Genomic DNA, 11,321 nt, shown 5'->3' on the forward strand with positions numbered 1-11,321 from the left:
GACCAACCCCAAATTGGGGCAACTGCAACCGAAAAAAAGACCGGACCATGGTCCGGTTCAGTTCGGTCCACCGTTTTTTGTGGTCCTATGGACTGAACCTTTAAACACTAGGCACAACTGTTGCCATCATGTCCACTTCACTCAACACCACGTATTCATCTTGCAGTCACCATTGTCTTCCCCATTCGTCCTATGTCCTATCGCCTGTGTGTGGCCTCTGTGGCTAGCCCAGGCGTTTCCTCAATTGCACTGTGCTCCCGCAGAGACCTTGCTGAGTGATGTAGCACCGAGGGGCCTCTCTGCTGCCTGGGCATCACACATTCAACAATGTTTGCACTTTTGCCTTTTCCCCCACCTTTGTGAGTGTTCTCATCCACTCCAGGGCTTTGAAAGGCTGGGTTTCCTGCAAAGACTCAATCCTGGGACTTGGCTTGGAGATTCAGCCTGGAGAAACCTGGAAATCTATAATTATAGGTTGATTATTTTCAAGCAGCTGCCTGGATCCACCCACCAGTCTCCATGTCTTTATGCATTGTCTGTTGCCAACCGCCAAGCAGCGCTCTTGTGTGACAATGCCGCTGTTCGATGCTGCTCAGGCAAGATGAAATGACTGTCTCAAAACATAAGCCTAGACAAGTTCAGTCTACAAAAACGGGGACGCTTTCAAGATCTACTCCCTCATCTCCCCACTATGGGCATCAAAGATCTCTGGAAGGTAAGGGTATATTGATGATGATGTGACTATGGCAGCTAACTAGGAAATCACAGTTGCTAGCACCAGTTGGGGAGCACATCTCTCTGCATCAGCTGGCCGTTGAGGATGGCTTTGTAAACAATATTGGGGGGGTAAGGGCATATCAGGTGGGCATCGACACAAGGTATGCACCTGCATTGAGTTTTTTTCATTTGGCTCACCATCTTCAGTGGTTGGGTATACTGTGTGCTCTACAGGCATAGTGCTTCAAAAAACCCTGAGCTGGCAACACTGTATGTGAGATGCTGCTGCCTCCTCAATAAACCCATTCAGCCATACTTTGTGTTTGATGGTCCAAAGTGCCCTTGTGTGAAATGGGGCAAGCCTGTTTGAGGAAACCCTCATTGGATTGAGCAGGATTTCCAGAAAATGCTACTTTCCTTTGGATTTCCTTCAACTGTGGTAGGTTTTCTCTATGCAACGATCCTACTATCACTCATATGTAGTGTTTGAAAGTCCGGTTAGGTTAGGTTATTGGGTGCCCAGGGGCTCTAACCGAGACCGAGACCGGTTAGGGTTCGTTCCCAGACCCAAAATAACCTAACTGGACCGAAGATAACCGATGAAAACCGGTTAGTTGCAGTTACTAACCGGTTAGGACCGAAAAAATAGAAAATCGATTAAAACGGCGTATATTTCTCATATTCCTTGCAGTAAACATTATTGCCATGTGTCGTAGCTTTAAAACAAGCCCAAGAACGCTAAATTCGGTGAAGAATTGACAATTTTATAATAATATTCTTGAAAGCCCACTATTTTAGCCAATAATTTAGAGATTTGACCATAACTCTGTCAGATTTTTAGCGTTTCTCATGCTTTTAGATGCGTTTTGAAGGGGTATAATAGGGTCGGTTGTAACCGGTCATAACCGGTTTTTTAACGGTTAGTTAACCGCAAAATAACCGGTTATTTCATTTCCAGAATTGACTAACCACTAACCGCGGTCCGGTTTTTTTGCGGTTAGGTCCGGTCTGGTCTCGGTTATTTTCCAGTTAATTAACCTAACTTCCAAGCACTACTCATATGGACACATGTAGGCTCTTGGTGAAGCTGATGCTGAGCTTGCTTGGCTGTCCAAGGAGGGTTATGTTGATGCCATTGCAAGCGAAGATTCTGACTTGATAGTACTCGGTGCTTTGGTTGTCCTTCGAAAGTGAGTGTGTTACCACAGTCGAAATACCTTTCTGACCTCCTGCAGCTTTCTTCATGAGGACAATGACGAGAAGGTTACTGTATACTGTGCAGAAGCTATCAGAAAGCATGCCACCCTTGGCTTCACCAACACTGATTTCTTGGTAATTGCTTTGCTGGTTGGCGGTGACTACAATGTAAGATCTCTAATTCATAGTTCATGTTTGGGACCTGACACTCAGGCTTGCCTTAGGATGGCCTTGAACGGTGTGGCATCCGGATTGCAACTGGACTGGCAAGGGCAGGGCTTGGGCATTGCCTTCTGCATGGCTTGTCCCAATCCAAAATTGTTGACAATTTTCTGGAGGTGTGGCGAAATGAGTTGCGTGAGGAGCTTAGAACAAATGACTGTGGCCATCTCCCCTCCTGCCAACCTGCTCTCTCTAATTCCATCCCTTCCAATTTCCCTTAACTGAAGGTCATCAACCTTTACCGAAACCCTCTCAGCTCAAAGACCAATCCCACGGATCTTCTGGGCTGTAGACCCAATCCTATTTTGCTGGCAAATTTTGACGAGGAGAATTTCTGCTGGGGTATTACTCACAGAATTCTCTCGCACTTTGAAACAACAATATTTCCTGGCTTGGCCCTCGACAACATTTGCTGCATTGCACGTGAGACTGATCTTGGTCTGGCCAAAAGACCCTGTCAGTTCATTGGTGAGGTCCTTCAACACTGGGTCCCTTTGAAAGCTCGAGACTGTCCATGCCATCCTGAGGTCAGGTTAACCCTCATTGTGTTGGACGCACTTGTAGATTCTATCATCGGCACTCTATTAGGCAAGTTGAATGATGGGGAAACTGAAGGGAGAGTAAATGAGTGGTGATTGAGCATGTTCCCAAGGATGAGGGTGTGGCTTCCCATTGCCATGATTCATGCAACATTCCCAGAACTCAATGTGGCAGGTGAGTATGTTCTTCATGAAACCTCAGAACATGTGCTCACATGGAATTATCCTTTCTCAGCTGGTAAAAAGAATGCTACCTGCTGTGCCCATATGAGTACTGGTGGCAAGGCCCCTCGTGCATCAGGTGAATTACCGCTCCACAGCCTTGACTCAATTAATGTAATTAATAACTTCCAGGGTCAATGGGCATGCCTCACCCTCTCAAACAAAAGTCTCATGAAGACGACGGCACTGCATCTTCAAGTAAACGACCAAAGCACAACAAAATAGGATGGTCTGTGGACCATTTCGACACCATCGACCTTACCACTCCTGAGCCCAATGTATTGACAAACAAACAACGGAATCACTACAATGTCATTGATGGACTTGACCTCACTCAATCTGACCTTGAACCAGGTATGAAAGCAAACCTGCTCTACCACTGCATGACCCCCTTAACACATCCACAGTCACCAGGATCCCTGAAAGGCGGTATCACCTTGATGTCTCGGATGATGGACACCTCATTGAGTTCATCACCGACTCAGAGGGTGAGTTGTAAATAGGAGCTGCCCCCCACTGTATATATAGTATCCCTTGAAACAACGACTCCTTTTGCCTTCCCCACAATGATTGCCCCGCTATCCAATCTTTCTCATAAATTTTCAGCCCTCAACTCTCGTGATGATGACGACAGAATAACAGAAGAAGAAATTGAACTGGACCTTGAGGATGAACAAGCCACTGTACCAGATCTTGTCCATGAGGATTTGGAGCCAGGAAATTGTGAATTCATGCAAACATGGAAGAAATCCGTCTTCGGCACATCAAAAGGGGTAACCAACAAGACTGATGGTGAATACCAATGGTGATAATGTGGTCTGTTGAAATTGAGGCACATATTAACATGTCTTCGATTTAGGCTGAAGATACAATGCACGTCTTTCTTGATATCTTCAGGTCTTATTCAGAAAGAGGCAGATTTTTTTTGCAAATCCCCTCCCAAAGATGCACCATTCTTTATCAGTGCATGGATTATGGACAAGTAAATTATTATTTTTGCTCCTATGTACCCTTTTTAACAAAACATAGGTGTGATGAGGTCACCTTGGACAATAAGGCCTGGCCATCAAATGAGATCTGTGATTCATATGTGCAAGCACAGAAGATGCATGCTGCCATGACCAAAATTTTTTCATGTGAGTATGGCCTTGGGTCACTTGAATGGCATCGAACCAAGGATGGTATGGTTGGCAACCCATCCATCTCACCAGAGGTTGCCAATTATATGAGTGGTCGGTCTGTGTCGCTGGAAGGTTGGTTTGTTACATTGTCTTTGGCACAATTTTTTATTTTTATCAGGTTAAAGCTGGCTGCAAAGCAACCAGTGCACGCACTGTCACAGCAGTAGGTCATTGCACAAAGTCACATATTGAATGACCTGATAAGCATGAGCTGACAGGATATTATGGGCAGGCTTTATGATTTTAACCACCTCCCGGAAAATTGGGCTTTGAAGCAATACAGCCCCACCTCTAGAAAAGATGCCGCCAAACTCCATGAGTGGGGTGGAGGGTTGACATGTCGGGCATTGCACGCAATATATACAATATCTTTTCTGTGCTTGCTGTGCATTGATGAAGTCCTGAAAATACGAAGGTCCCACATTGAAATTCGAGGCAATCTCATAATTCTAACATTACCCTTCTGAAAAACACATCAATACGGCCACATGTTCTCTGTTCATATTCCCTAGATCACCTTACAAATTATATTCACAGGGATAAAGCCATTTTATCTACACATACTTGATGAGGCAGATGCCCACCTCTGTCCTGTCTGTACACTCGCTGATTGGATCAATACCACTGCCATCATCGAGGGCTACATCTTTCGCAAAATAGGATCAGGTGAATGGCCTGCCGCCAAGGACTCTCCAATGGTCTGTTTCATTGCTATTTAACTTCCCTACTTTGTTACTAATATTTTATTTTATCTATAGACCTCTGAACAGTTTCTGGAGCTCTTTTGGAGGTCTTATCAGTGCCCCCCCTATTCCTGCACGATTCCGGTCATTCCGGTGGAATTCCGGTGGATTCCTGTGGATTCCAGTGGAATGAAATTTAGCAGTAAGCCCTGCTAAATTTGTCATTCCTGTGTTTTTTCATTCCGGAATTTACACTGGAATGGTCCCCGGAATGGGCAGGAATAGCATTCCCTGGAATGTGCAGGAACTGTAATCTGGTTATTTTATTGTTTTGTTATGTATTATAGTTTATTTATTTTCAATGGATAACAAATAACCACTGCAGCGCGCCTACAGGCGCAAAGCTCGCTACGGCGATTATGTATTGACCAATTCAAATAATATTTGCGTTATTGACTCACCCGCCACAATTGTTTGTGGCAGTTGGTCATTTATGTGACCGTCTAATGGCTGCGAGGAGCATATTATATTGGAGAAGGAAATGATCTGTTTAATAGTAGCTGGCATGGCTGCTCGTCGCCGAACCGCTTGCATGGTTCGCTCCTCGCAGCCAATGCAATTTGAAGTTTGAACACTTTGAGTCCATACGAGTCACTTAGAGGGCGCCAAACATGGCTAAACTTACCCACGCAAGAGCTTTGGTGGCTCGTAGGGTAAAACCCGCTACTCACGTAGCGAGCACAATGCTTGTTTGGCAAACACTGCTCACCAAACACGGTCACTCTCTTCTTCCACCACCACCACCATGCTCGTCGCCGCCGCCAATGCCACACCGTCACCATCACCCATAGCCACCACCACCCACGTCACTCGTCTATCACCCATGGCCACCACGACCACCAACATCGACCACACTGCCCTTCAACAACAACGCAGCGACGCCACATCACGAAACAACGAGCGCCAGAACCCATGAAAACACCCCCCGCCCACGAAAACACCCCAACACCCACAAAAACGACACCCCGCCCACGAAACGACGCCCAGCACCCACGGACACCACCAGCGGACATGAAACAACGGCCAACGGATGCAAAACCACGCCCGCAGACACGAAAAATGCCCAACAGACAGAAAACAACAACCAACGGACACGTACACCACCTGTGGACACAAAACAACACGCAGCGGACACGAACGACACCCCTGCGCCCACAAACGACACCCAGCGCCCTCAAAACAACACCCAGCGCCCACAGAATGATGCCACGGACGACAATGACGACGGGACGACATGTCCACGTCAACGACGACGTGTCCATGCCAACACATCTACGCCAACGACGACGTGTCCACGCCAACATGTCTACATCACCCAGCACCCACAGAACAATGCTACGGACAACGACAACGATGCGACGACGTGTTCACGCCAACGTGTCTACAACCATGTACACTACACCACCCCTCCCCCTCCCTCAGGAAAAAAAAAGGGGGAGGAATGAACAAGGACAAGAAGAATGTACACTACACCACCCCTCCCCCTCCCTCACTCCCCTCCTTCCCCTCCCCATCACCCCTTCCCCTCCCTCCCCTCTCCATCATCCCCTCCATAACTCTCCACCCCTTTGAGGAAGAACGGAAGTTCAACAGAAGGGACAAGAATACCGGTCGTCTACTTCACGGAGAAAGGAAATAACAAAAGGAAAAAAAAAAGGGGGAGGAATGAACAAGGACAAGAAGACGAATCGAGTACTTAGCGGTAGGCAGTCGTGTGAGCGAACGCGCACCTATTGAAATTCTTGGAGTATATGCGCGTTTGAAGCGCGTGTCGGAGCCAGGTGTGCGTACGAAGCGAGAGCGGTTTGAAATCTCGTAAGGTTCTTGAGAGTCGTCGTTCTTGAAGTCTTAAATTCTTGGAAAAACAAAGAGGGACGTTTTTGGAGGGAGAAAACGATACGCCATTCGTGAGGTGGGAGGACACCTTTTAAATACAAAAACACGGAATCACAAGGCATCTGCACGTTCTCGCGTGCTGCCTTTCTCGAAAAATTCTAATGAAAAATAGAAGTAAAGAAGCTGAACGTACAAAAATAGGTTTTTGACGCGTCCTGTCAATTCCTCCACCAAACCGTTGAACTAGGGATTGCTCGGGGAGCTGTCGACGTTACGAGAGGCCAATTTACGTGCGCGACTGCCCCCTTCAGTGCGGGCTTCGTAACGAACGACGCTTCGACCCTACCGTCCAGTTCTCGAATCTGGCTTTGGTCTCGAAAAGAGTTGTCGTATCAATAAAAAAAAACTAAAAAAAAGATCAATGACAAAAACAAAGAATTTCTGAACATACGAAACAAAACCCCAAGCTAACCATACAAACGATAAAAGGGGGAGTCGAACTCTCAACCCAAGTCTACGCTGGCGATGACATCATACGAGGAAGGCATTTTCTGCAAGTCGCCGAATATGACGTCTTCCTCCGGTTGCGATTAGTTGCCGGAACACATACAGAGCTTGTTCGTTGGTGCATTCTTCATGCCTAGAATTCACACAAAATAAAAAGGGGAAGAGGTCAAAGTAAAAATGAAAATGTGTAAGAAATCAAAGAAAAAGGGAAGTGGCGTGAGTAAACCACTCCGCACTTCCACACCTTCCTACCCCTTTCCTTCTCCCTGCCCCTTTCCTTCTCCATAGCCTGCTCCCCTTGTCCCCACCCCCTTTCCTTGTACCTCTCCTTCCTTAAATATAGATTGTATATAGTAGTATATAATAAAATATGTTTTATGTCATTTTAAATATAATATAATTTGGTTTATTGACTTAAAATTTATTCTGAGTATTAAGTTGGTTATTAAGTCACATGACTTTAGCTGATCAGGACATGTACTGCTAAATTTACATGAGTTCAGAGGATTCCAGTGGAATGACTGAATTCCTGCAGGAATAGGTGGGGCACTGTAAAGTACTGCTCTTTTGTAACAATCTTCTTGATATTGGGATTGACCCATCCCCTTACGGAACCCACTCGTTTCAATGTGGTGGTTGTCAGTACCTGGTGTCAGAATGTCATTGGCCTCTACGCACGATTTGTGACTGGGGTGGCTGGAGCGTTGAATTTTCCAGCATGACAATTGTTAAGTATCTTATTTCGTGGAATGACAACCCAACAGAATCACGCAAGGACTTTTTCAACCCAAGGCAAGCCCCAAACGTAAAGTGCCCACGATGCAGACATTCTTGTGCTTGTGCATAAGAATTATATACATTGTATTAGGCAGGAGGTTACAGATCTAACTACGAAAAGCTTTATGTACTTCATTCAATCTTCACCATCTGATTCTAGACCAGAAATCCCTTTGAGTAAATGATATGTCTTCGCAATATCTGAAGGCTTAGTTTTAATGTGAGAAACCCCGTTCTTTTTGTATGAAAAGGAAGATGGGAAGTTGGTGGCATACTCTGCCCTTGCGCATTCAGCTGTGGCCTGGTCTTCATCCTTGCGAAGCTCTGAAAGTTGTTGGATGATCTTTGTGATGCAAAGCTGCTCCCCATTATGTGAAAACTCATCCCAAAATTGGGTGTGGATTCCTTGGTGGTAGCAATGCATGATGACCTGTTAAGTTGACTTTCAAACGAACAGCATTGAGAGACCTAAAAAAAACTTACCTTCCAGTTGAACCACTTGCTCTTCATACTGTGCCATTGGCGCAGCTTCCACGGGCTTCCACAGTTAGAATTCATATAGATGTCCTTCCAGTAGACGATGGGTATTGGGTGACCCTTGATCTCCAACACCAACGTGCCACCCCAGTTGGGAGTGGTGTCATCCCACATTCGGTTGAGGCCAGCAATGTCATCAGCAAAGCCAGTTAGTGATGGAGAGCCAACATCCGCCTCCGTGAATGTGAGCTCAGTCCTGTCACCTAGTATGATTGTGCGTGTCAGAGCAGAGCTGGGGGTTGCAACTGAAGTGGAGATTTGTGCAGCTGAGGTGGCTGGATGGGGTTGTTCGTTTGGGGCTGTGACGTGCTCAGATGGCAAGGGAGGGGCGGATGGAGGGGTGGCTGTCAGGGAAATGCTAATGCAGTCACTGGCCATGCCAGTGCTCATGTGAGAGAGGCAGTGATTGAGTTCTTCAATGTGTGCATTTGTGAGCTTGAGGTTTTCCTGTAGTGCCAGGTTGCCACCAGCCTGCGGCAGATTAGAGATAAATGTTAGTTGAGAATATGAATCACACACCATTCTTTTTGCAAGAGCTTTCTCTGCTGCTAATTTTTGGGCTGCCAATGGAACGTAGGGATGGGACTCCACAATTTTTTTTGCCTGTGAAGAGCTTGATTCAAAAAGCAAAAAGAAAAGACAGCAAAGAGGTACCCAGCTGAGCAGCTGCTCTCATTCGCATGCTGTTTGCTTGCTTTCGCCACTTTCAGTCTCTGTTGGGAGAAGGTGAGTGATGGGTGCAGCCATCGCTGACCTGCTGAACATCTCCTCAGCACTTTTGGTTGATCTATTTTTTGTCTTGATTGGCTTCGAGACAGCTCCATACCTTGTGTTGAGATGGGCTCTTCATGCCCTGGGAATTGTCCTGTGGTCACAGTGATAAATGTCTTGGAGGATGGGGGTGACATGGATTCACTCACCTATCCCAAGCATCAGAATCCCCACTGAACTTAGCGAGCCTCTCTCGCATTGTTTTCATGTTTCCAGAATGCAGGATGGCAAAACTTTTGCACCATTCTTGCAACATAGATCTGGAGATGCCTTTGCCATGACTGTTGTCACAAAGTTAGTGTGTTGAAGTCGAGGAAACGGTGAGGGTAGCTCACATTCGCATGTAATGGACCTGCCACTTCCCATTGACGATCTCGCCTGGAAACGGAAGGCATTGCCCTCGTCATTGGAGTTGGAGTTGAGTGGTGGGTCATTGACATCCATGGAGTCGACGTCTTGATCCACGTCCATTGCTTTGACTTGTGGTGAGACCATGCCGGTACAGAAGACGAGAAGGGCAGCGGTGAGTAAACCAAAGATGACGGCGAGCCAGCAAGGGTGTGTCGCTTCCGAGACAAGCCATGCTAGGCAGGCACCAATCTGTTTCAAGGTGAAGAGGCTGACGGTGGGCTCGCAGATCAATCTGTGCAATAGAAATCAGAGATAAAGCAGCGAGGAGCGACGCAGGGGACAGGAAAACAGCAGCAACGGCTGTGACAGGGTACCGAAAAGAGGGAACACAGTCCTGGGAACTGAGCAACGGTCCCTACCCTTACTTGGTGGGGGACAGCTCTTTCCGCGTGACCTTGAACCATCTATTCTCAGTAAGAAGTCCTTTGTCACAAATGTGTGACCTGCCAAAGTGACAACAGGTTAGACCAGCCATTACTTCAATGACGATCAGAGTTTGAAGTAACAGCTGGTGTCAAGCCTAGGTGAAGAAAAGAAAATTCAGGAGCAAGTCTTTTTGCTCCACTTGGTTTCAATTCAATTGACTTTTTGGACCCATAACTGATCAGAAGAGAGTCAAAATGGACAAGCAAGTGGACAAGGAATTGAGTAGGGATTTTTTCCCTTAACACATTGTGGTCAAAATCAACAACACTTGGTTTCCAGTCAGTATCTTACATAGCATAACTTTTTGTGCCATTTCAAAGTCAAAGTTATCAAAGAAAATATATTTCAGAACAAAATTTCTGCTGTGATCAGTAGCAAAGTCCAAACAATCAAATACTATTTTTTTGGAAGATATCAGAAGAAAGAATCAAGAACCAACTTAACATAATTTCATGCAATATCAATGATTTGACACCAAAAACATCAGTACCTACAGACCCAAACTTGTTTTAATGAATTGAATGAATCAAAGTCAATGGAAGAGCTGTGATGCTAATAAGAACCACCTCCTTCTGAGCGGGAGAAGTTTATAAGGGGAGTAAACTTGTATGGAGAGGGGCGCTCCACATCAAATACTGTCGAGCTGGAGGGTGTAGCCTTTGCAACAGCTTTATAGTAAGAATCTTCTGACAATTGTGAGGGTAAATCCAGCAACAAAATCTGGCAAAGATTTGAATAGGGAGTGGGTGGTTTCACCTCTGAACTTCCAAGGGCTAGCCAAGATGCCAAAAAAGAGTTGGGGTTGCTTCCCAATGAAATCAATGACCAGCAGGACATGACCTCAACACCAAATAAATCAGGTGCTGGGGGAGGTGGTGTATGATCTGAGCTCCCTATAAATGTGCAAGATACACATGGAAGGGTGCGCAACTCTTGCAGGTCTAATCCCTGCTGTTGTTGATTAGGGTCATCAACAGTAAATTCCCACCAGGTAGCCCCATTGTAATCTTTCTGTATAATTCTTGAGTTGAAGACTATAAGTTCCTTTGTTGTTGATGACTCCTTTCCTTTGGTTCCAGAAATGGAAAATAGGACAGTGGGCTTGAGACTACTGATTCCAAATGTGGACCCAAGAGTAGCAGCAAGTGTTTGTTTATTCCCTTCAGCAACTTTGCTCTCAGAAGCAACTGCACGTGTAGAAGCTGGTTTGATGTTTTTGAATTTGGTGTTTTTCT

At 45.9% G+C, this 11,321-nt stretch overlaps 4 protein-coding genes across 4 annotated transcripts; 3 read left to right on the plus strand and 1 right to left on the minus strand.

The window, feature by feature from the left end:
* Positions 1 to 691: 691 nt before the first annotated feature.
* On the plus strand, positions 692 to 1,087 carry LACBIDRAFT_310884 (uncharacterized protein; the record flags this gene model as incomplete). The annotated part of the gene is made up of 3 exons (XM_001887800.1): positions 692 to 715; positions 769 to 878; positions 925 to 1,087. The coding sequence occupies 3 exons, from the start codon at positions 692 to 694 to the stop codon at positions 1,085 to 1,087; spliced, it is 297 nt and encodes a 98-aa protein (XP_001887835.1).
* Positions 1,088 to 2,777: 1,690 nt separating this feature from the next.
* On the plus strand, positions 2,778 to 3,396 carry LACBIDRAFT_310885 (uncharacterized protein; the record flags this gene model as incomplete). The annotated part of the gene is made up of 4 exons (XM_001887801.1): positions 2,778 to 2,850; positions 2,911 to 2,976; positions 3,030 to 3,251; positions 3,305 to 3,396. 4 exons carry the CDS (start codon positions 2,778 to 2,780, stop codon positions 3,394 to 3,396), a joined length of 453 nt encoding a protein of 150 aa, XP_001887836.1.
* Positions 3,397 to 3,871: 475 nt separating this feature from the next.
* On the plus strand, positions 3,872 to 4,977 carry LACBIDRAFT_310886 (uncharacterized protein; the record flags this gene model as incomplete). The annotated part of the gene is made up of 6 exons (XM_001887802.1): positions 3,872 to 3,879; positions 3,927 to 4,150; positions 4,204 to 4,241; positions 4,297 to 4,513; positions 4,616 to 4,776; positions 4,837 to 4,977. The coding sequence occupies 6 exons, from the start codon at positions 3,872 to 3,874 to the stop codon at positions 4,975 to 4,977; spliced, it is 789 nt and encodes a 262-aa protein (XP_001887837.1).
* Positions 4,978 to 7,614: 2,637 nt separating this feature from the next.
* On the minus strand, positions 7,615 to 10,135 carry LACBIDRAFT_333229 (uncharacterized protein; the record flags this gene model as incomplete). The annotated part of the gene is made up of 8 exons (XM_001887865.1): positions 7,615 to 7,628; positions 7,658 to 7,860; positions 8,217 to 8,371; positions 8,425 to 8,949; positions 8,998 to 9,091; positions 9,399 to 9,519; positions 9,585 to 9,892; positions 10,026 to 10,135. 8 exons carry the CDS (start codon positions 10,133 to 10,135, stop codon positions 7,615 to 7,617), a joined length of 1,530 nt encoding a protein of 509 aa, XP_001887900.1.
* Between the last annotated feature and the right edge of the window lie 1,186 nt (positions 10,136 to 11,321).

The sequence above is a fragment of the Laccaria bicolor genome, genomic scaffold (genome assembly GCF_000143565.1).
Source record: "Laccaria bicolor S238N-H82 LACBIscaffold_48 genomic scaffold, whole genome shotgun sequence".
Classification (NCBI taxonomy): Eukaryota; Fungi; Basidiomycota; class Agaricomycetes; order Agaricales; family Hydnangiaceae; genus Laccaria; species Laccaria bicolor.